This window comes from Cyanistes caeruleus, chromosome 6 (genome assembly GCF_971803275.1).
Source record: "Cyanistes caeruleus chromosome 6, bCyaCae1.hap1.1, whole genome shotgun sequence".
NCBI lineage: Eukaryota > Metazoa > Chordata > Aves > Passeriformes > Paridae > Cyanistes > Cyanistes caeruleus.
Genome location: NC_141706.1, coordinates 35,446,709 through 35,470,958, shown reverse-complemented (window position 1 = coordinate 35,470,958; position 24,250 = coordinate 35,446,709). Strand labels below are relative to the sequence as shown.

General features: G+C 42.9%; 1 protein-coding gene across 7 annotated transcripts in view; it reads right to left on the bottom strand.

The window, feature by feature from the left end:
- The window catches only part of ACTN1 (actinin alpha 1), an 85,960-nt gene that overhangs the window by 15,573 nt on the left and 46,137 nt on the right, over positions 1–24,250 (bottom strand). For 4 of the 7 annotated variants that reach the window (XM_086895860.1, XM_086895853.1, XM_086895855.1 and 1 more), the window contains exons 4-10: positions 17,796–17,882; positions 17,142–17,229; positions 16,129–16,207; positions 10,272–10,353; positions 8,559–8,644; positions 1,767–1,859; positions 409–639 (exon numbers count right to left, since the gene is read on the bottom strand). In XM_086895860.1, coding sequence (XP_086751986.1) covers positions 409–639; positions 1,767–1,859; positions 8,559–8,644; positions 10,272–10,353; positions 16,129–16,207; positions 17,142–17,229; positions 17,796–17,882 — 746 coding nt within the window. Of the gene's footprint in view, positions 1–408; positions 640–1,766; positions 1,860–7,114; positions 8,645–10,271; positions 10,354–16,128; positions 16,208–17,141; positions 17,230–17,795; positions 17,883–24,250 lie in introns of all 7 variants that reach the window. The other 3 variants (XM_086895854.1, XM_086895856.1, XM_086895859.1) reach the window with 2 other exon arrangements.

The window sequence follows — 24,250 nt, the reverse complement described above, 5'->3', positions numbered from 1 at the left end:
AAAGTGTTAGACTTAAGCAGGACTAGAAGTGCCAGGATGTAACTGTCTGCAGAAAAAAGTCTCTCTAAACACTTCTAGAGTTTTAAAGTTTCCCTGCATGAAACTTTAATAAAACTCAACTGTTTCCAAATCAGAAAGAACAAAAGCCACCGAGACATCTCCTCATAAAGGCAGGTGACTGATGGAGAGCCTCAGAGGCTCTCTGTGTCTAAATAAGAATTTAGACATAGAGAAGCAAGGATTACTCGATCCTCTCCTATCATGGCCTCCCTGATTTATATTTTGCAGGGTTCTTCCCACAGAGTATCTCACTATGAAGGTGGGCATTCTCTGCCCACCCATGGGCAGAACGGGAGTCTCATTTTTCAGGCCTGTTTGGGGTATATAGAAGCAGTCACCCCCACTCACCGAGACCATTTTCCCTTCGGAGGGCATGAAGGCTGGCCTGTTGCTGAGCCGCAGCTTGGTCTGCAAGGTGTTGAAATTGATCTCGAGTTGGCACTTCTCTTGGACCTTGGGGGGCTTGTGGAGGCGGCGGTAGTCCCGGAAGTCCTCCAGCTTCTGCTGCATGGCTTGCATGGTGTTCTCTGGGGCCCGGTTCTCCAGCCAGGGGATGGTGCGACGAATCCACTCCAGCAGCTGGAAGGAGCAATGACAAGAAGCCTTGAACTGAAAATTGTGCTGAAACTGCAGGTGTTGCTCTGATTTCATAAGGGGCCATTTACTTCTATGTTTGCTGTCAGAAAGATTCTGCCACCAGCAGGACTCACAAAGAAAAGTCTGGCAGCTTTTTTGGAAGTACTTTTTTTTTTCTTAAATGAGCAGCACATTCCCTGTGACACTAAGTAGGTCCTGCTTGTTGCAGCAGTGCCAATCCAACATGCTTAAGGCACAGCTTTTGCACAAGCAGGACCAAAATTATATCCTCAGATTATTAAAAGCCTTAAGAATTTTGCTGGACTGTTTCATAACTAAAGGATGCTCTAAATCATAGTATCTCCAGAAGAATCTGACAGGAGAAATCAAATTCTTGCCTTCAGTTCAGCCTTACACTTTCCCACTCTAGCCTCCTCAAAGTCACTGCTGCTCTTTGAAAATACCTCCGTAACAAACCAATCTGGAGAACTGGCAAAATGCTAATGCAGTAGGCAGTCTACAGTGTGAGTGGAGTAGTGCTCTAATCTTTTCAGATCAGGCTGTAACCAGGCTTATGGGTGATGTTTGTCCTTCTGTTGTCCATCTTCTCCTCCCTACTTATCTACCACAAACATACCCCAGTCCACATTTGGTCTCTTGTAGTTTCCCTGTTGTCAGTCTGTCAGCCTTCTCAGTGAACAAATGCAGCCTCCAGTTTGTATCTGACACAGATGCTCTCCATTATCAGCAAAAGCATACTTCTTTCCTCAAATATCTCTAACTTTTATCCTCTGATCCAACTTCTACAGTATATTAGCATACAAACTGTATGTAAAATGTGATGAACTTGTATAGTCCTGATGCAAGTTAAACTAACTTGATTTTTCCTTCAATTTTAGAATTTCTGGGTTGTCTCCTAATAAACTGAGAAATTCAAAGCATCTCTGTGGAAGCTTCCTGTTTTAAAGTAGATTGTTCCTGTCTTTAAGGTAATTTCAGTCTTTAATTTGAAGAGGAAAAAATAATTTTCCAGGGAAAATAGCAGTGGGTCAATAGCACTCCCCGAGATTGCTTATCAGCATTAAATGCAATTCTTTTCTGCATACCACCACTCAGAAACCAACACCTACATCACTGGCCAGTTTTTCGTAGTCTTCCATGAGCTGTTCATTTTCTTGGTTGACTGCCAGCACCTTGCAGATACGATTTGCTGCTGTCTCCGCCTGACAAAGAGAAGAAAAATGGAAGAAGGGAAACGTGTGAAAAAAAAAAACCCCAAACCAAAACTTGCAGCTTAGCTTCCTGCTACATACCTGCAGGTAAAATCTCCTACCCTCAGCTCTAGCAACTCCTAGTCTGCACTTTGGTATGTCTGTCCTGACCTCTCTGCTTTCCATCTGACCTTCTCTAATGACTTGTTTTTTCCTTTCTTCAGAGATTCTCAGCTGTACTGATTCTACCCTATGTGTTGAGGGACAACCAGTGTTTCTTTCTATGCTTTTTCTGGAGCTGCTTCTGTAAGAGGGCCTTGTTTGCTTCCTACCAGAGGGACCCTGGCTACCTCTTCACAAAGACTGGGAGTTTCTGCTGCCACATCCACTCCCCATACCAGCATTCTGAGCTGGAACAGGAGTAAAAGTGATGTCAAGCTGATGAGACTCTCTATACTTCTACCCCAGGAAAGAACTACCCAGACAGAGTTAACCCAAATACTGGACTTAATGGAAAATTCCTAATTTTGTTTGGCAGATTAAATGGTAGATACTTCTTTTAATATTAAATTCTGCCCAGCAGAACTGTCTTCCAGTTTTCCCTGTATTTCTGGCACTGACTACAGGGCCACCTCCTTGGTGGAGGCACACACCTACCATGTATTAAGAGTCTCATGATCCAGCTGAGAAGAGGATTTATCTTCCCCTCATTTTTCTGGGTAATCTTTCTGCTTACTCTTCCAAAACAAGTCTCACAATAAAAAAAAATAAAAATCCTACTGTTACTATTTAGGTTTGGAGTCTCTTTCTTTCTTTCTTTCCATTGTGAGACCAAAACCTAGTTCTCTGCAGGGAGCTTAACACGTTAGAACATGAATTTAGAAAGTAAGGATCAGAAAAATGCCAGCTATGAACTCAGAAGCAGTCAGTCTGAGTGTATTTGGCATGGGGGACTTACATGCCGGCTGATCCTTGCACAGAATGTATCTGTGGGTTATCAGCTCCTTTTATCATTACCATGGTGTGTGCCATGCCAGAAAGCCTGAGGATATGCCCCTGAGATGCACCAGGGGATTGCTCAGACCCCTCTTACCACAGTACAGCTGTGGCCCTGGTGCCTGGGGAAGGTGCTAGAGGTACCCACAGGCACCCTCAGGAGAAGTCCTCCTTACAGAGGCTAAGTGCAAACAAGGAGGAGAGGGCTACATGGCAGCTCCACAACAAATCAACTGTGAACGCTGCATCCTGCCTCAAAACTACATTTAGGACTGATGCCAAAATAAGTTTTGCTGAGTTTATAGCTGGTAAGTTTCAACCTTTTTCTATTTTTAAATGACCTTTTATTATCTGTTTATTCAATCTTCAAGGACATTTGAGAAAAAAACTCTAATTTTTGCAGCTGATGTGAAGCAGCAAGAATGGCAATAAAATCATAGGTTGTACAGTGATGTATGGATTGCTAAAGTCCCAGGGGACACAGCAATCTTATTAATTTGTAGAATGAAATGAGGCTGTTAAAACATCTATTCAGTCATCTGCCCTTCACTAAGGCAGACCAGCTATGAGATACACAGATTACCAGCTAATTTAAAACACATCATAGAGACCTGTACAGGAAAAGGAGCAATTTCACTTGAAAAGAAATCTACAGAAAGTGCAAACAATGGTTACATTTAAGAAAGCTTATACTTTGACCTATTTTTAACTAAAGTTTGTACTCTAATGGAGTGTTTTTTGATATACAAAGAGAACTACAGACATGGGACTAAATAGTATGTCAAAAAGACTTTGCTAGAGTCTTGCCATGATATGCCTAGTGACTGCAGGGAACTGGCAATACCTAATGTTTATCTCAATCACTCCAGGAGAGGTGTTCATTTAACTTTCTTATTTTTACACCCCATGAGCTCACTGCAGCAGCAGCCAGCTGTGCAGGCAGGACCCCATTCCACTGAGGCATATTTACATGTATCTGATGATAGACTTTCTCCAGCTGCCCAAGTTTAAATATCTGTGTGTATATATGTGTGTTGAACAACTGTCCAAACAAAAAGACCCTAAGAATGTCAGCAGTTACGACATTATTTGTATTATCCTAATGGCAGGAGTGTAGAGGCTTTCTTCCCCCCACCAGTACTTGCCTCCCAGTGGTTCTTGCCTTGGAACTGCTACTGCTCTATGCAATAGCGTGCTGTTGCTGCAACCACAGGAAAAGCTCTGTGGCCACAGTCACCATTAATGTCCTAAGCAATGGGTTACACTGTGCTCTGAGCAAGGTAGCACAAAAGGATGCCAGAGCTTTCAGGCAACCTTCACAAATACTCCCCACACTACTGCTAATGAGCTGATCCATGGTGATGGCAACCTCAAAACTAAAGTGAAACACTTTTAGGTAAAAAGAAGAGTGGCACACCAAGATGTTTACATGAGGCCAAGGCAGCTCCCCCTACACTGTCATTAGTTCAGTGGAAAAAGCTATTTTGGCTTCCCACATACTTCTAAAGGCAGCGAAGTTCATGCTGAGTCCAAAAAGCCGAGATACCCACAAGGCACAGGGCAGCACTGAGAAAATCCAGAATCCTGGGGTCTGGAAGCTGCATACCTTTATTCTCAGAGAACCTGTGTGAGCATCAGTGCAGCATGGTGCTGACACACTGTACTGCTTGCAGAGTCCTGGAGGGGGGCAAGCCCAGGACATTCTTTGTGATACCACGCTGCTGCATCTATGCACGTGCTGTCTGATGGAATCAAAATGAAAAACTGAATGGCAGCAATTTATCTGCCTTTTGTCTTTTCTGTACTTCTCAACCATAACTTGAACTGCTTAGGATAGGAGTAGAGTTTGCAGTCTCTCTCGTTTATGGATCCAAGTCTTTCTGCTGAGAAGGATTATGAAGGAAGGCATTCCCACAGTGCACTATGCAGGCATGCCTGCCTGTTGCTGTCCTAGCCTCAGGGGAAGATGCCTGCCTGCTGCTGTCCTCTGGCCTCAGAGGACCACTCTAAAATACTATACACCAAACACAATCTCTTAATAAAACAGTAAAACATTAGTTAGAAATTGCCACAAGTTTACAAAATATTAAGCCAACCAGTAGTTGCATGCATTTAGTGTGAAAGTCAGAAGCAGTTAGAAAACAAGCAAACCAACCAAAGCAAGTATACCTACAAATATATATATAAAAAATGGCATAGAGAAAAAGCAGCCATCTACATACACATGTCAGGCTGGGGACCCTGTACCTTCAAAGGCTCAGGATAAGAGAATGAAAGAAGCAGAAAGCGGCTCATGGGACTCTCCTTTCAGGCCTGGTGGCAGTAATGAAAAATCTGGATGAAAAATTGAGCAATATCACAGTAAATCACCTAACCCCGCATGAGGCGGCAACACACGAACATGTGGGCAGGGGCTTGTACTCAGCAATCACTTTGCATTTGCCTGTGGGTTTGAATCTGTGCCATTTAGCAGCTAATTTATGACTAGGGCAGCTCCAGAAAGGAGCTGTGCCCCTCCTGCCAGGGCACAGTTGAGTTGCTGGCCCGTCAGGACTGCTAAAAAATTAATAACATACTAAATCTTCCCTGTAAGCCAGTTGGTCTACATGGGATTGAAACTTTAATAACTGAGAAACTTCATCTCTAGTTTTTGCCCCAGCTACTTGGTTCAGGTCCTGAGGCAAGCAGAAGACTGTTTCAGTTATCCCAGGAGACTGAGCATCCACCTAAATTGCTGATCAGAGCATGGAACCTGCTGAGCAGGTTTCCAAATCATAGAATAGGTGCAGAGAGAAAAGGAAGAGATTGGTGAGTGGCACGGCTGTTCCTGCAGCAGGCTACAACCCTCCTCACGTTGTGGTTTGATGTTTCCTCGTCTGGAGTTCCTCAGGTTAAGCAGACTGCATGGAGCAGTCCCTCAGGGGCACCTGGCACACAGCAGGCCTTATCATGAGGCTGGCATGATTTCTGAAACTACAGTAGTCTTCCTGGGCAAGTATCAGCTGGCTGGAGCTTGCAGACTGGTCTTGAGAATTTTGAACAAAAAAACCACAGGATCCTAGCAGAAAAGTCATGACTACACAAATTATGCCAAATGGGCAAGTCTACTGCACTGCTGTGGGACACATTCCCAGCTCCTTGGAAACAAGACATTATCACGTAATTTATATGAAACCAGGCAGAGAACAAAAAGCTTGAACTAAAGAGCTGCTCCCTGGAAACTACTGCTTGCATTTGCCCTCTGAAAGCCAGCATCAGCATGGAAACTGAATCAGTGTTGGGACCATCAGCACTGCTTTGCACAAGAGATGGGAGTCCTCCTGGAGTCGGATTAGCCCTCAAGCTGGGCAACACAAGGACTGTGTCTCAAATTGAAAAGGCCTATCTGTAACATGAAGAACGTAGATTTTAAAACGGGTTTTAGATTTTACTGTTCTAAAGTCTCCTATTTGAAATTAGCAGTAATATTGTGGAAGGGCCGCAGCTCAGGTTATGACATGGGAGAAAAGAATCGATCTTTTTCCCTTATTTAAAAGATTGCTGGGAAATGGCTTGCCCAAAGGCAATTTGCAAGTATTTAGTTCCAAACAGCCTGATGTCAGGCGAAGAGACTTTGGAGTAAATAGAAAGCAGAGGAAGAAGGAAGGCCTGAAACTAAGGAAATGGGCAAGGCAGACGAAAGATAAATAAAACATATAGGTGGTTTGGGAAACAGAGGAGAATTACAAGGAAGAAACATTGAATGGAAAAAGCATGTGAGTTTGGGAAAGCTGAAGGCCTGTTAGAAATGGCTGGAGCACAAATGTGCTATGTAACCAGCTCACGGATGATTCAGCCTAGGAAAAGACCATTGACCTAGTGGAGGCTGAGCGTGGAAGGCAGGATAGCAGCCCAAGTGGGACAGGCTGTGATTTCCTGGAGTGGGCGGATTTGACTGTGGTACTTTTGGATGTGCACTGCCTGGCCAGGACAATGCCCACTAGGTTACTGAAAGGGAACTGCCTCTGTCAGAGCAGACATCCACTCATCTTCCAATGCCAGCTTTACCAAATGCTTTCTCCTCTGCTGTGGTGTGAGACTGGAGGGAAGGAGCAGCTCAAGTCTGTCCGAAAGGACATTTATATCACTTCTCCAGCAAGATTACAGATGGTATATCCAAATGCATCACTGGATGCTTTGGGTTTCCCTACAAGGGGTCTGGCGTTCCTCGCTGGAGAGGACAGGTGGGCAGGGCAGGGTGAGGGGAGGGGTTGTTAGCAGTAAAGTCTCACCTTCTGCGCCCCTGAGAAGGCGTGGTAGTAACATGAGACATAGGTCATTATGGCCTTCTCATCCGGCCTTAGCGTGCCTATAATATCTGTGCAGAGAAGGAAAAGAGGTTGAAAGGATAAAGTAAGAAGCAGCACATAGGATAAAACAAAACAATCATGGGTGGCGTGAGAGAGGGGGAGAAAACTTCCCATCATGCATTGCAGGACAGGCCAAACAGATTTCCATGCGGAGAGCTGGGAATTCGGATCAGAAGGTGGCTAGCAGTGTTGGCTTGTGGCTCAAAGCGGCACCCCTCCCTACCCCCCAATCCAGGGGGATCCTGAGAGGAGGATCTGGGCTCTGCACCTTCACAGCTGCGGTCTGGGGGCCTGGCCCAAGGATGCAAACAAGCTGTTTGGAGATCTGAACGCCCGTGCTCGAGGCCCTTCCTTCATACGCCGAGGAGCTGGAGATCAGAGCCTTCCCACGCAGTGCACTTCCTACACAGGATCTGCGCTGTGCTCTGCTGCAACGCGCACTGCCTGCTCCTAAGGCACTCAAGTACAGGAGGCTGCTTGGTTTTGGCAAGAGATGTGTACAAGGTTTCACCCACAAAACGTTTTCCTTAAGTGACTCCATTACCAATAGGAAAATGGCTAAGCCAGAAGTAGCAAGGACTCAACTGCCTGATATCCAACACAGATGAGAAAAGAGGGGAATAAAAGGAAACAAATGAATAAAAACAGGCATCTCTGTCATGATGAGCAATGCTCTGTTTGTAAAACCACCATGGATGTACTTGTTAGACATGCTTTGTAAGCCCCAGGTGAACTGGGACTGAATTTGTGGCACAACTTGAGAAAGCAGCAGGTTCAGACCTTAAAGCAAGAGTGCTGGAACCTGCAGCGTACATAAAGCAAAAGATAAAGCTTTGGCCATTCACTAAACCCTTCATAAAACTTCAGTCAGATCTCCTTCTCCATCTTTGGAAAAGGCAAAAAAACCAGAAAGTGAGTAAGTATCTGTATTATTTTCCATGGAGGGAGGCTGCAGTTTCCTGCTGCGCAGAGCATCTATGTGGTGGTCTTTGCTTTTTGTAAGACCAAATGTCCTAGCTCAGATTTACCAGGATCAAGACATACAGGTTCTTGGCCATCAGGACAGCAGTTCATAAGGCAAATGAAGAAGGCAGAGCCCCCCACTCCCTTAAATTTGCATGCGTGCCAAGGTGTGGCATACCTAAATGCCACTGGAAGTACTGCTGACTACAGGGAAATGGAATTCCTGGCTCCCTTGCCCCATGTATTATATCTGGGGCACCACTTTGAACCAACAGCCAACTCTACCAAGAACATAATAAAGATGCCCGTAGCTAGAGAGGAGAGAGAGAAAGAAAAAAAAGGTTTGGACATTAGCAACGGCACCAGGTGTGCTCTGTGGAGGGAGCTTGGGATCCTGCGATACCTTCTGGGCTCCTGAGAAGGCGTGGTAGAAGCTAGAAACATAGGTCATGATGGCTTTCTCGTCAGGACGGGCAGTTCCAACAATGTCTGTCAAAAAAAACCTCACGTTAAGAGCATAATCAACTGATGGGAGGAAAGCAGAGGAGGGGTAGAACCACAACTGTCCAGGAGGCCTGCTGCGGCGTGTGTGTGTGTCACAGCGATTCCACAGGGCTTCCCAGCAATCCCCAGAAGATGCGTGTGTCTCAGAACCCAGGATCACCCTTCTGGTTCCCCTCCCTCACCATAAAATTTCCTTCAGAGTCTGGCCAGGCTAAGGCAGCCATATATCAGCATATCTTGTGTCGTAGCACTTCCCTAACCTGAGAACATTACTGTGATTGGTGGATTAAATCAACCCAAACTGGCATCAGGCTGACATGACTTTTACAGACATATTATACTGCAATTCCTCCATGCAGTTCTGTTCTTCTGGAAAGATACTTTCTCCCTTCTTCTCCATGCCTCCCTCCTCCATTTCAACACAATGATGGCTTGAATTTCAAGAGGCCCTTTCATTAGTTTCAGGGGAAACTCAACACCTCCAGAGATCAGAATTAATGGTGTGGAGGAATGCACATTAGCTCGACTCCATGAGGGAGGAGACAGATCAGTAAAGAGCAGTGAGAACTCCTGCCAGGGGCCTGCTTCATCACTGCTTCTTTTGCTGAGATCTGAAGCTAGATCTTCTTATTTTGGAGGTGTCTGTATCTCCTACAGAATGGCAGGAAACATCTGAATCTACTCTGGAAACATTACAGGTTTTTTTTACCTCAGCATGATGAGTGAAGGGAAAGCAAAACTTATCCCTGGGGATGGGAAATACTACCTAGGAATATGAATATTCTAGTTACTGGAATACAGGGTTTGGCTGTCGCATTCCCACCTTTCCTCTTTGGTCCTCTTACTCCTTTATCTAACAAAAATCTTCAACTGCTTCTCCTGTCTAGCCCAAGTCTGAAATACAGTTTCTACCATTGAAACCAGCTGGCTTTTGGCAAACAGCCAACAACCAGTGAACTATTTCAGGCTGTTGTTTGTATTCCAGAGTTACAGTCTACAAAATCTATTGCCAAGCTGGTCCTGACAAGGGTGTGAAAAGTAATCCTTGTTGTCCCAGTGGCCTCAGAGATGCAGTCATAATCAGCAGCAGAAGCATCTCTGAACAACATGGAACTCTGCCTTGGTCCCCAGACCCAGTCAGTGAAGGATCTTCATGCCAAACACTTCTGAGTAGTCAAGAAAAAGCAGTTTATAATAATATCATGCCCTCAAAAGGAAGAACACCGGCAGTGTCAGAAAGACCACAGCAAAAAAAACCCCTGGAGCAAAAGGAACACAGTCCTACACCATACACTAACTCAGTGACAGGCCTGATAACTGAAAGGGAACACTTCAGTCAGCAGATGACAGGTGTTACTCATCTCTGCCTTGTGTGTCAACCCCAAGCTAAGATCTCCACACTAGACTCAAAAGACTGAAGGACAGCGGAGGAAGAGGGAAGCAGAACATGTGACTCATTATTCCATTTTAAGTTTTTCCCTATACATTTCCTACACAGTCATGCAGGGAACATTCAGAGGTTACTGAAATGTTGTACAAAAGAAGTCCACCTAGAAGAAGTGGAAAATTTCTTGAGAAAAAGCAAGTTAAAAGCTCTTGGACTCTACTCTACCTTCTGCATCCAGCATCTTCGGAATATCCAGGTATTTCTCAGCCACATCAAAAGCTGTGTTTAGATTAGTGAGAGGATCATCCTGGGAAAAAAAACAGAGGAAATGCATCAGCATCAACTTTTAACAAGGTACACAGCATTTCTGTCAGAAAAAAAGCTTGGTTTGGTTCAGGTAACTGTGCTTGCCAGAAAAAATTATGTGTGAAGCCTCATGTAGCAGGATGAAACGCTTAACTTCCTTCTGAAAGAAGAGCCTGGCGACTCTTGGTACAATAGTTAACATATAGTCTATGCACTTGCAAAAAAAAAAAAAAGAATAATGCATTTTGTCTTGAACTTAGATGTAAGTAAAATTAGCTTCACATCATACTGATAGTAAATGATGAGACCACATCTCACATTTATATCTCATGTTTATATTAGGTTTGCAACTTCCATTTTGAAGAACTGCAGATCTGTGTATCTGTTAGAACATCTAAGCAATACTAAAATAGTAACAACATCTGCAACGGGTGCTGTCCTTAGCTAGTGTACAGTTTGCTGAACACCAGTTGAGTGGGAGGAAGAGAAATGTTTCAACAAATCTCTACAAAATAAATACATATAAAAGTACCCATTTTGCCTTGAGTATGGCTTTTCCTTCTGCACAAGTCTTGTAATTTCCTTAGCTCATTTCTATTCCTCTGTATAAATTTTCTGTAGATTTTAAAGCGCTACACAAGAAAATATGAAATACAAATGTCATTGAAAATGAAAGACCCACTGAAAATTGTGTCCAGCATTCAAACAGTAATTAGCAACAAGACACTTGCCAACCTGTGTATGATTCTCATAACAGCTTGTTCCTATATTCCTCTGTAACCATGACATTTCATTATTCTGAAGGATCAATCCACTTCACAGGTGACAAATGACATTTACATTATCAGTTTCTACTGTTGAGACATGTGACTTCTACTGGATGAAAGGTTGTGCATAAACCCCTAATGTTTAACCATCTTGTTTTTTGGTGTCTTTTGGGAGGGAGTAAAGATTGGGTGGTACTCTCCATATTGTCATTTGTGCCACTCACACTGAGACACACATAAAAAAACCCAGGAAATAGGTAGTAAAATTATTTCACCTTCTTTCTAGAGTGGCGTCCATGCTCTGTTTATTTTTTTGAATCATGTGCCTTTGCTTATTGCACTGACTTGGAAGATTAAGCTGTGCCTGAACTCTAATCAACAGGCAGTTTCCTTTGAACCCACCCAGCAGGAAAGATGAAGCTAGGCAGGCTTGAGCAGTCAGGGTACGGGCATGAATAAAACTTCCTTTATGGCACTGGTCATTATGTGGCCCTCAGATTACAGCCTTCATGAACTAGGAAACTGAGCTGCTCTGAAAAGCAGCATTTCCCTAGGAATCAAGCATGTATTCGGCTGGCATCCAATATGAGCAACATATTCCTTTGGATAAATGTCTCTATCAGACAGCAGTACTCCACCTATCAAAGTAAATCACACACAAAGGCCACTAAAACAGTGATCTGTTTTAAATCCACTGGAACAAGTCAATATTAAGCAAGGCAATGTTTCACAGGCATGCTGTGATGAAGCCAGCAGCTGTTGCATACAGTTTGACATAGTGTAAAATCCCTATATTCCTATATAGTACACCTGCAAGGGTGACTATATCAGATATATCTACATCTACCTCTTCAGAGTTGAGCAGTGGAGCAGACAGTGGATTTTTACTATTCTCCAGGTACAAGGAACCCTCTTATGCCATGGAATTAGAGGAACCACTTCAGTTTCAATCTACTTGTCTTCTGTGCCTGATGTGGAGAAACCTCTAGGAACCCACTGCATAACCAAAAGCCTTATTTAAAGAGGTGAGACTAGCTGGTACACAACCTACTTTGTTCACTGAGTGTAGACACGGCTCTAGCTTCATTTAGGAATTAAAAAACAACAGATTTTCTTTCACTCAAGTGCAGGAGCATCCAGAAATGCCAAGTGGCAGCTCCCTTGATAGTCATCCCCTAGCCTATGTACTGTTTTCTATTTCTGTAGAGATGTCACCACTGTGTAGCAAATTTCACCCCACGCTGACCATGAACATCAAGGTTGTTAACACCCTGCCAGAGTGTTTAGTATTAAACCCTTCCTTAGCACAGATCCATCTGAACAAGCTGCATGAAGATCTGCCAGCCTCTCCTGGAGGAAAGGGAGGAGCAAATCTCTCACTGCAGAAAGCTTTCCTATCAGTTTGCAAGCAACAACACCAGGAGCACTATTGCCAAAGGTTAAAAAGAAATTTTTGACTAAAAGCTGGGAGAGGTTTCCTGATGGGAAAACTTACTGGGCTTGGGTAGTCCCAAAGGAAGGGGTGGAAGTTTTAACGTGTGGGAAACTGGAGGCTCACCTAGATAAAGCTGGCAGATTTTCTACTTCAAATGCAAGAAAGATGTGTGATCACAGTATGTCTTAAGGAATGAAACTAAAGATAGCACTACTAAAAGCAAGCTACCTAAGTCCAAGACCAGCTTGGAGATGAGCAGAGAGCTACATGCGAGCAGGACTCTGTTCCCTCACCCCCAAGAACAGTGAAACAGCTCATTCCAACAATGATGCTTCTTGGTGCATGAGTTAGGGTTTCCCCCAGAGCTTTTCCAAGCCTACAACAGGGTCTCAAGCCCTATGAAACTCCTCCCAGTTCCACCACTTTCAGTTCCATCCCACTGTACACCAGCTAATCATTATTTCCAATCACCTGCTTCAGCTGACACCCATGAAAAGAGGCAATGTAATAAAGACCGGCCAGGCAGCTCCAAGCCTCACCACTCACTGCTCACTGCAGCACCATGACTGCAGGCACACTTCAGGGACCCAAACACAGCAGATCAAACAAAAGACAAGCCACTTGTCTCCTGATTCTTTCCACAGCAGAAACACACACCCAGAAGAGCACTGACCCAGATGAGGCTGCAGAGGTGTCTTGGTTGTAATTCCATTTACATGCACATAGCAATAGCAGAGGCATGAAAATGAACACTAACTTGCCAGACTCTGGGTGGGTTAGCCACAAGGAAATCTATAGCTTTACCATGGAGAAGGTATTTTGTTTTGTGGTGGCAGACAGCAAACCTGCCCTAGACAGATGCCAACCTGGCTCATTCTCTGCATCTGCTGACTAACGACTATCATGGCTCTTCATCTTTTGCCACAACCCTAATTCATGCAGGGACTCCATTTCCAAGTCCTTGCAGCACACAAGGTTGCCATGGCAATTATTGCAATGTAACATTAAAAACATCATCTAGCAATGAGGAAAGGACATGGAGGGGAAGGAAAACTGAGAGAGAGCAAGCACTTACTGTATCTGTCAGAACTGATGATACTAGGAAAGAGAACCAAAATTCATGTTTTCAGAAATATCTGCATATAACACAGCAGTACACAGACCACAGTTCTATACATATTGTGGTATATGAGGGGGTGTCAGAGCCAGCAGGCAATCACAGTACTTGACAAAAGCATCTTACATGTGGCTCACAGTTAGCTACAGTCAAGGGTAAAAGGATGAAGGGAAACCCCATATTCTGCATACCCTTCAGTTGTAGACCATGAGCTAAACCCCAAGACCTTATCTACAGTGAGCTGAACAACAGCAGACAGATCTGCACTAAACAGAGACTATCTAACCAAGTAGCTGGGGTGTCAGGCAATCACCAATGCCAAGCTGGACTTGCACCTGTTGTTTTGAGGCCTGGACTATACAAATAACTTTAGCTAGGCAGTGCCCATATGTGGAAAAGAATTGTGCTTGTTCCACTAATACAGCTAGGCTAGGAAAAATAGCTAGGAGTACAAAACAGTGCTGACAAAAGAACTTGCTAAATTTTGGGAAGTCATGTGGCTACTCCAGTGGCTACCTTTTGCAAGTATACACTTCCAGTACAGGTCTGTAGCGTAAACACAGCCTCTGTGAAAGTGCAGAAAACACAAGCTGCAGAAGAATGCTGCCCAAACAAGAAGCACACTGCAGAACTCTGGGCAGCTTGGACTGATTTCACCTCTGTATCCCATGGATTTTTGTGCATGCGTAGACACAGAAACACACACAGCATTGCCAAAGACACACACAACTGAGATGCCACTAATTGCTCCCTAGGGCTGGAAGAAAACTTGAGGTGGATCTCTAATCTACTATCCACGGTAATGGCTGCTTCTCAGCAGCCTCCTCTGTGTTTATACATTCCATAAATGGTTTCAAATATCTAACATAAAAAAGGTTAACTTCCCTTCTGGCACATCAACTGCCAGAGCTAAAGACTAGGCTCTAAGTTCCTCCCAGCTATTTGCTCAAGATTTCAGCTGTTGTAGAGCTCTCTAACATACATTTAATCTCATCTCTTGAGAGCAACTGAGGCAGAACAACAATAAAAATGATACAGAGTGTAAGGAGACTTAAGGAGGATAGAGGGAACCAGATGAAGGATGGGATCAAAAGCAAGAAGAGATCAAAAGATGCTAGTTCCATTTAACCTTACTCCAAGCAGGAAAAATCCCCTCTGATGCACATTGAATTTGGCTAGAACTTTTCACCCTAAAAAACCTGTAGTCAATATCAACAAATAACTCGTTTTCCTTCATTTTGTTTTGGCTTGGGTTTGGCTTTGGGCTTTGTTGATAACAAAGTGTGCTGTAGCATTTACCTGCCTGGGTTTGTCAGGCACACATTGCTTAGCTCTGTTCTTTTCCCAAGATTAGACATGGAAAATGTTACTCTAATAATTACTTTTCTTCTTGCTGCTGTTTATGTAAACGGGTACAGACTCCCCCTGTTTGCTCATCATATGCTGACTCCAGACATCAAAACTGATAAGAAAAACTGACTGCTCTGAAGACAGTAAAGATCTAAAAGGTTACTGAAAAGCAGATCAGGCATTGTGCAGTTCATTGCATCTGGGAGGCAGCTAATTTGATTAGGTCATTTACATTTATCCATTTGCATAGTGATCCAAGAGCCTAGGTCTGTTGAGGATGGACTGTGTTAGTCCCAGCAATGACAGAAGAATTATGCTCTTGGTGACATTTCACTATGCTCTTGGTGACATGGGCACAGATCCAGCGAAACTGGATTTCAGCAGACTGCAGGAATGCTAGTAGGATAAGAACCCAGTTTGATCTTCTATTGCACTGCTGGGCCAAGACATTGAGAGGAGCATAAAACACTAAGTGGTTATTGTCATCATCTATTCAACAATCTTGTCTCCAAACCACACAGGAAGTAAACTTTGGAGCAGCTTGGTACCATGCTATGAGAACAAGCATTTAAGCAAAATGGAGTTTTCTGACAAGTGTTTTTTCGGCACCTGATAGCTGCATGCTACGAGAAGCCCAGAAGAACTGCAGATGACTCAGCGCTAGGCTGGAAGCACGTGACAAATGTCCAGTGAGGGCACACAAACCCTCAATGAGCTATTGCATTTTGAACACCAGATAACTGGTTTCTATCCAACTCTCCACAGAAATGTTAAGCCTGATTTGACTCACTAGTCTGTGACATTATCAGAACTGTTCTCACATTTGGTGTTACTGAGTTTGCCAGTTTTTGCTCATCAGCTGGAACTGGGGCACGTGTGTCTCATACAAGGCAGTCTGAAAGCAGGGTAAGTCAAGCAGGAAGCTCATTAAGTTCACGCTTCACTAAGAAGCCTGAATGTACTCATTTATCCCTCCTTCCTTCCCCACCAGTCCCACAACTGCCAGCTTGTGCTGAATCTCTCCAATTATGTTTATCAAGCTAATTCTTTTCCCTCTTTACTTCTAAGGTGCCAAGCATCTGGTCTGATAGACAAATGGATTTGTACCTTTCGTAGCTTCCCGTAGTCGATGAGCTCTGGACGGTGTCTATGAATTAAAGCACAGAAACCAAGGCCATCCTTCCAACTACGAGACAAACACAAGAGAGAGCAATGAACATTGTTCAGCCACGGAGACACACAGTGATGAGCATGAGGGAAGGCACCAAGGAAGTGAGATAACTAATTCTGGTTCAGTTTCCAACTAACAGTGCTTCTGTAAGTGCTGGGAATGAGGGATATCTTGTACATGCATGAGACTGCAGTAAAGATTCCTTTCACGCCCTACAAAAATCTGTTGCGATTAAGACTTGTCCATGGAGTTGGCACCTTGTTTGTGGCAGTTCTCTGTACTGAACTTTCTGTGGATGTCCTGTGCAGCATGCGAGCTTGAGGCTGAAAAAAGGTGTAGATGCAGGCCATAAAGGAGGAACAAGTACATCCCTTAGGGAAAAGGCAGATGTCCCCAGCTAGCTCTACTAAAGTATTGGCAAGCATGGATGGCAGTTAAGCTTTGAAGTGCATTATATTATATGGATTATACAGGGCTCCAAGACATGCTGGAAAAAACACTATTATGAAGAATCTTCACTGGAACATCTGCCAGTTTGGAAATATGAAAAGAAGAGCAAGAGAACCTCTTATTCCTTCCCAGCTTTCCCATACTACAAAAGTTAGGAGGCAGTCCTTTTTTCATGGCTCCTAAAGTGTTCTGAGTTTTCACAGAGCATAAGCTCTCTTCCTTAGCCTGTGCCACAAATGCTGCTTTTGCAGGACTTAATGCCCTGAAGAACTTCATGAAAGCAGCAATTGTAACCTGAATGAGGAATTGTGATGTAGGTACTTGGATCCTCTTAGAACCTCTGCCTTCAGTTTCCTAGGCATCTCTCTGGACCACACTGTTACTTGTGTAATGTGCACATGCATTGCCTTGGGAGGTCTGTCAGGATTATTGCTGAACATACTGAGAGACACAGGAAAATAACACAGATTGTAAAGCTAAGTTCTTGCCTGTAACTCACCTGATATGGAAGTTCTGGATGTTGACATTTTTGTAAGGGGCTGTCTTCCTCTGACACCATAACAGAAGTCCTTCTTTAGCAGATGTTTCTAGAAAAGAAAGAAGAACACATCAATTAACTAATTTTCTTAGAAAACAAGAGTCTCTGGAGCATATGCTAGAAAACCATCACCAATTCCTCTTCGGTAGAGACTGCACTAAATTGTGCTCTATTTAACTTCACTTGTTAGAGAATTTCTTCTTTGGAAAAGTCTACTAGGATAAGTTTTTTGACTATTATGTTCTTAATGAGGTTCAGTAATAAGGAGATAGGTTTTTGTCACTAGAGAGTCTTGTAGGACTCCTAAGTGATAGGTTCATTTTCAGGGCAGTCCCTGAATCAAACTCCAACACTACAGTTCCTTTCCAGGCTAAGTCATCCTTTTGAGCTACCCTTGAAATCTCTTGTAAGAGAAGTATATGAAAAACTCATCTCAGTACTCTTGAGCCTGGCCATAAATGTTCATGAGCCATCAGGGCAGCTTGGGAAGGGTAGTTCCCTAGGATCTTTCAGTGACTCACTTAAGAGCACATCTTGGGCCATTTAAGTGGCACAGCCATTTAGCTTGCCCAGTTGTCCATTACTGAACAATAGCAAGAAAAAATTAAAATTTACCTTCAACTGAGATATCCTGAATGGCAAAACGAAGGATGATGGTCCAGATCATTCCAAGGGTCATTTTAACATTGCCATCCACAATTTCTATGGGGAAAAAAAAAAAAAAAAAAGTAGAAAGAGAAGAAATAGAAGACAAAGTTTAAATTGTAATTCCTTGTAAAACAGGAGCATCGGGGAACATTTCCTTTTGCAGTCAGGAGAAATGGAATTCCCACTAAAAACTGTTTTCCCCTGCCTTCCCAGACGCACTGCTGATAGGTACAGTACAGTACCCAGTAATCAGACGGGTTCTTTTGCAGTACAATCCTGCGAGCAAAACAGACACAGATGATCCCAAAGATCGGGAATAAGCACTAATTTACATCAGTATAATTCCCCAGAAAGGATCTTCCTCGGGTGTAATTACTATTACCTAGAGACACCAAATTGAGAAAAAAGGAAAAACCTTCCTTCTCTTATCTCATATCTACTCCAAGTCAACTATATAACTGCCCCAGCATAAATGTACCAGAAGAATCAGTGACAATTCCCAGAGCAGATGAGCTCTGACAGCTGGTTTTGTCCTGTGAACAAGATACCACCAAGAAAACCATATACCATAAACCTTTTCATTTCAAACAAGCCTAAATACATCAGACTGTCTGTATAGGACTTCTTTCAGTCATATAATTACCAAAAGACACAACAAAGCATTTCTCAAAGTCCATGCATCCTGCTGAAAGAGGAAGCAAGGACTCATGCTGACCAGTCTGTGCAGAACATAACATAAACCACGACTGTGAGCAGACTGTGCTTTACTGCTCATTAGATTCCACAATATAAATCAGCAAGGGTCAACAGACTTGCCTTGGAGGTTTTACAAGGCAACTGCTTGTGTGTGTGAGGTACGATCTGTTTAGGATGGAGGACCAAGGTCCTGGGGAGAGGCACTTGGGGCAATGCTGGCCCAGAAAGAAGCTTCCACCATGTATGGACTAGAGCCAAATAGTCCAAACAGTGAGCAGATGGTCTCAAGTACTGATCCTCAACATCTACAAAAATTCCACAGACAAATATATATATATATAAATATATATATAGTTACAGAATTTACAGCCTTCACATTTTTCGATAGTGAAACCAGCAGAGCTGCTTTCTCCTACTCATTTTCTGACAAGTCCCTGTATGGCAGGATCTTTCACAAAAAAAAAAAAGACAAGTTACAAGAGTATTTTCAGTAAGAAAATGGTTAGAATTAACCTGCTGTTTGGACATAGAATAATTCAAGTCCCAAGATGATTGTCAGAATCCATTTTTGTACTACTGTAGACACCTCCATGCCACTTCTTCTATAAAGCTGCCCAGCAGGAACACATCACGTTCTGGGGCAAGTACAATTTGCAGTATAGGCAACTGACAAAAAAGTAACAATATTTGAATTTTTTCCTTTTAAGCTGTTAAGAAATGCTTTTTTTCCTATGAAAAAATTTCAAAATGTGAACCACGTTGTATCCAAAACCAATGGACCAGCAGCACACACCCCAAAACCAGATTTTCAGAAATTGTGTCCAAATTCCTGAAAACTTGTGATTTACAAATACATGTCACAACTTCCAGTGTAAATCAGAATTATAATCCTTTGACATACATCTGAATTTGTGATTTACAGATGCAAAAGGCAGAAAACAAGACATGCTACCTTGTTCTACTGCAGTAAATCTCTGTCTCTGCTCCTTTCTAAACTTTAGAGTACACTAAGATCTCTTAGTGGGTCAGTCATCTGTTTACCCAGAATTAAACAGCCAGTAACTTTTCAGTTCAGTACAAAAAACCTACAGTTACTTTTGCTGGCATGAAAAAACTGTGTTTTTCTGTTGATGGTTTTCACACAAATTTTTTACAGACATTTTGAGGTCAGGGGGTTTTCTGCTAGGCTGATGCAAGAAAATGTATGTGTTGGCAAGTGTATTCAGTTCTGTACTTTTTTGCATTCTTCGCCCCTCCAATAAAGCACTGCCATCAACTTAAAAAAAATTGTTTTTAGAAATACCTGAGATGCTGCAGCTAAAATATACAAAAAGCATCTGTATTTTCAGCTTGTTTATTTTGTTAACGTGATAGGTACTTGTGGGGATTTTCAAAAAGAAAAAAAAAACAGTGCTTGTAAAACCCACAACAGTTGGCAGGACTCTTCTAGGATATATTTAAGACCAGAAACTAAATTGAGCTCCTTAATTTAATGGGCTTGATTAAAAACTGATGACAATACTTCAGTGCTGAAAATGTTTCACAAACAGTAGTAAATCCATCAGTGAGCTGAAACAGGTAATTAATATTACTGTTCCATGGATTTTAATTGGAAATAAAGTCCAGAAAATTACATAAAACCGATAGCGTTAAGTTGCTAGCATCACATAAGAACTCGGCACTATGCTCTGGTCATGTTCTCAAATTCCAGTTTTATAAAGTCAGCAGGTGGAATTAAGGTTCTTTCCCAGTCCTCTTTACAGCACTACCCATTTAAAAAGGGAAGATGTTCTCCCTGTTCCCACATGAGGTTATTCCTTAGTACTGCACCAAAACAAAGCCGCTCTGGAGGAAATCCAGAGTATTTCTACCACTTCATCTCTGCGTGTCATTTTACTTTACACAGTAACACCATCTCCCAAGCAGATGCTGATCTGTGAGATTAGTGAGTGATCCATCCCAGGATGCACATTTAACAAGCCACACAATCCTGTCCTTTTTTGTTGTTGTTGCTCTTTGAAAAAACAGAGTTGACAAAATGGTTATTATTTGTTAGAAGTAGGCAAGAATTTTTCACTTCTAATGCTAAAAATCTTCTCCTGGAAACCTGGTTACAAAGTCAACCAGCCTGATCAAAAGACTCTGTGCTCTTTGGCCCTCATTCACTTGGTTTTCCATCCCAGCATTCCCCACTGCCAACTTCCTTTTCCTTCAGAATTCACGATCCTTCGTGATCTGCTGCCAGTCTCTTTCTAGAATAGTAGAATAGGCCAAGAAACAAAAGTGAAAACATGGTTGCAAAACAGGCTTGCATGAAGCTTTCTGCTTCCTGGTGATGAAAAAGAAACTCCACAGGAATTGTTAAAAAGTTGAATGCAACACTACAAAGCTAGAACAATCTAATGCTTAATTAAACACAATATGCTTGTTCCCTCCTGATATAGGGAAGACTCAGCAATGTGAGAGCAGTTCACAAATTAAAAGGCTTGTAATCAGACAGTATTTTCTAAAAGCCTGACTCTGCTTTCCAAGCGCTCTTTCTAGGCAGGGCCTCTGCAAGCACTGTGTACACTTCACCAACAGCTGTTGAAAGAACAGCAGCAGCAAGCACATGTCATCAATGTGATTTACATTCAACCTGAGGGTTGATCAGCTGCTGGCTACAGCCAGTGAGGCATCTGCATCCACTAGAAGGAAATTTTTTTCACCAGAGAATGAATATGCTTCCACCCAGCTCCTATCATTGTACCAAGTAATAAGTATGCAAAAGCTACACTACTGGTTGGCCACAGAGACATGCCTTTTGAAATGCCACCACCTCTTTTAAATGCATGAACTCATTTTGAGAAATGCAAAAAATATTAAGCTTCTTTTCCTGCCATGGATAGTTAGAAGCAGAATCAACAACACAGAAATTGTTATCCCCTCCTAGATACTTCTGAGCTGCCCAAGAGAGCACAGCCTCTGGTCATTATCCCATGGAGAGAAGTTGCAGGGCATGAACAACTGGCAGGATAGCATCATGATCTTGGGAATTGGAGACATACAACAACAATGGCGATGACATAAAGGCTGCTCTGCATTTTGTACGTCAAACAAAAGCCAAATACAGCAGGACAACTATCCACACCCCTGTCTTCAGAAAGCATGTTGCTCCTGATGGTCCTGTCAGATTAAGGACAGATAGCTGGCATTGTTAGTGAGGGTCTAACTCTCAAATCCTTAACAGAATGAACAGGACATAGGGACAAAATGCTATGCTTCACTCACTGACATGGGGAGATCCGATTTCCCCCCTCTTTTCACTGTGAAATAAATAAATGTATGCTTGCACTGCCTGGGGCTTCAGTAGGTGGTTTACTCAGATGGGACTTCTGCAATCATTGAAATTTCTGAACTTTATTTTTCCTTTTATTTGTGCAGGTGAGAACAGGGGTCAGTTGACCCAAAGTTATCTGTATATTGAAATAAGCAAGATTTAAGAAAGCAGCAACTTTGTATGCAGATTTAAGGTAAAAATAAACAGTCTTGGGGTGAAATACTTGACCTATTCAGTCTGTTAAATCCCAGGAGCATTTGACATGAATATGGAACCTATTACAGCAAAAGAAGGCTCCTGAGGTGTCAGATGACAGTGAGATTTAAAAGCAGATGAAAACCATTTGGCTAGAATCTTCCTTGATCTACATTTACACAGATCTCTGTATCCCTCAACGTACTTTGATTCTATGGACTATGGCTAACAAAATGTTTAGATTAAAACAAAACCAAACCCCAAAAAAACCCAGGACACTGATGGGCAACATGTATGGAGAACTACAGCTGGACTGCAGACCCTTCACACAGGATTTGCTGTCCAGTGGACACCCAGAGATGGAGTAAGCCCCTGAGGTATGGAATGTGCTCCCTCAGCCAGTACCACCACATTGCTGCTTCATGGTGGTTTTCTACTCTGGGAGAAAAAGTTCGCTAGAAAACTTTCTACATCAGTCCAACCTGACCAAGGCATCTATAGCTCATTTTCTTGGTGCAGAATTATGACCAGCTCATTGGTTTTGACCATTCTACCTTCCTGCTGCACAGTGTCTTTTAAAAGTCTCAAAGCAAGTCCCTAAAATTAACGCTTCAGAAAGGTTCATAATCCCCTTCATGGACAGAATAACCTATTTTTATAGCTGATGTGCAGTTTACTGCCCACCAAGCAGCTGATGGGCTGGACAGGAGGCCCTGCAGCAGGTTATGGTCCTTGGTGACAGCAGAGTGGCCTGGGCTGTGTCTGTGTGTATGGGCTGGCACTAGAGTGGGCGAGTCAATGTTGTGACCACACTTACATGGCCTGAGCTGGCATCACAGCACAGGTCCAAGCTCTCTGTGTAAAAATCAGAGCTAGCCTAAGACTATACTGCAGCACCATGCTGCCTTTGGTAGTTTAAAGAAAGCCATATGTATTGTCCATGTAGCTGCTTAGGCACAGGACAAAGGAAAGCCAGGAAACATTTGGCAGGGGAGTTCAAGATCACTATTCAGATTGATATGGATTTACTTATGTCAAAAAATGGCACTTCACAGCCTATTTCTGAACAGAGTAACTGCTATGAGTCCACACTGAATAAGTGGGCCCTGGTGATCTTTGGTCACAGATCATTTGACTTGCAAATGACTTCTAAGTCCTGTGAGATGCAGTCAAAGCTGACTCAGAACAGGGCTAAAAAAAAAGAAATCCCTCAGAAGAAAAGGAAAAGAAACTAGTGCCAGGGAGAATAGAATCAGAAGAAAAAAAAAAAGAGGGGGGGGTGGAATTTAGGAAGAAAGACAAGGTTTACACATACTACACATACTCTGGAAAACAGGAGCTATTTTAAGGTAGACCATCCCTGGGTCCAGATCCAGCTTTCACTTTTCTACTCCGAAGAGGGTCCTATACAGATATGGAATATTGTATCAGACACTGGATGCATCAGTCTTTTAGTAAGGGCACAAAATGACCTTACATATGTATTTGTGCTCCATAAACAGCACTCACAGCCAACAATAGCCTCAAGTTGACACTGCTGAAAAAAGCTGAGAAATTTGAAGAAAAGTTTTGCGTGCAAAATTCCAGTATCATTCAGCCACTGACCTCTTGCATTTTGCTCTTCAATACCAAACACAGTGAAGAGGCATCTGCAATGTCCCTGATACTAGCTGTAAATTATTCCAAAGTCTCCATGAAGTTAAAGCAGTATAAGGTAAATGTTTTGGTAAGGCAAACAAGCACCTGCAGTGGCTGAGGTAATAATCTGCCTGATCTGTCATGGAACAAATGAACCATAGGATAGGTACAGGTGTTGAAGAAGCCCCAAGAGAATGCTTGAAAATTCAGGACTGGGGACAGCATGCCAAGACTGTGCTGACCTCATGAGCTGAGAACAGGCAGAGCTCAGCCCTGTAGCCCCAGGACTCTCCCAAAGAAGGAATACTCATCCAGAACTGTATCATGGGCTCATTTCCTGGCTGTGTCATGAGTTTCCCTAGAGAAACCAAGTATTTCCATCTGCAAAGTGGAGATAATAAGCCTCCCTCATTTTCCATGGTCATTGTAAAGACAAATCTAGAAATATCTCAGAAGCAGAGTGTCTCCACAGCAACAGTGACAACCTGAATCCATAGGAAGGACTTACAAACAGATCCAGAACAGAGAAAAAAATGTGTCTTGAAAACCTGTAAGCCCTTCTGGGACTTGGGTG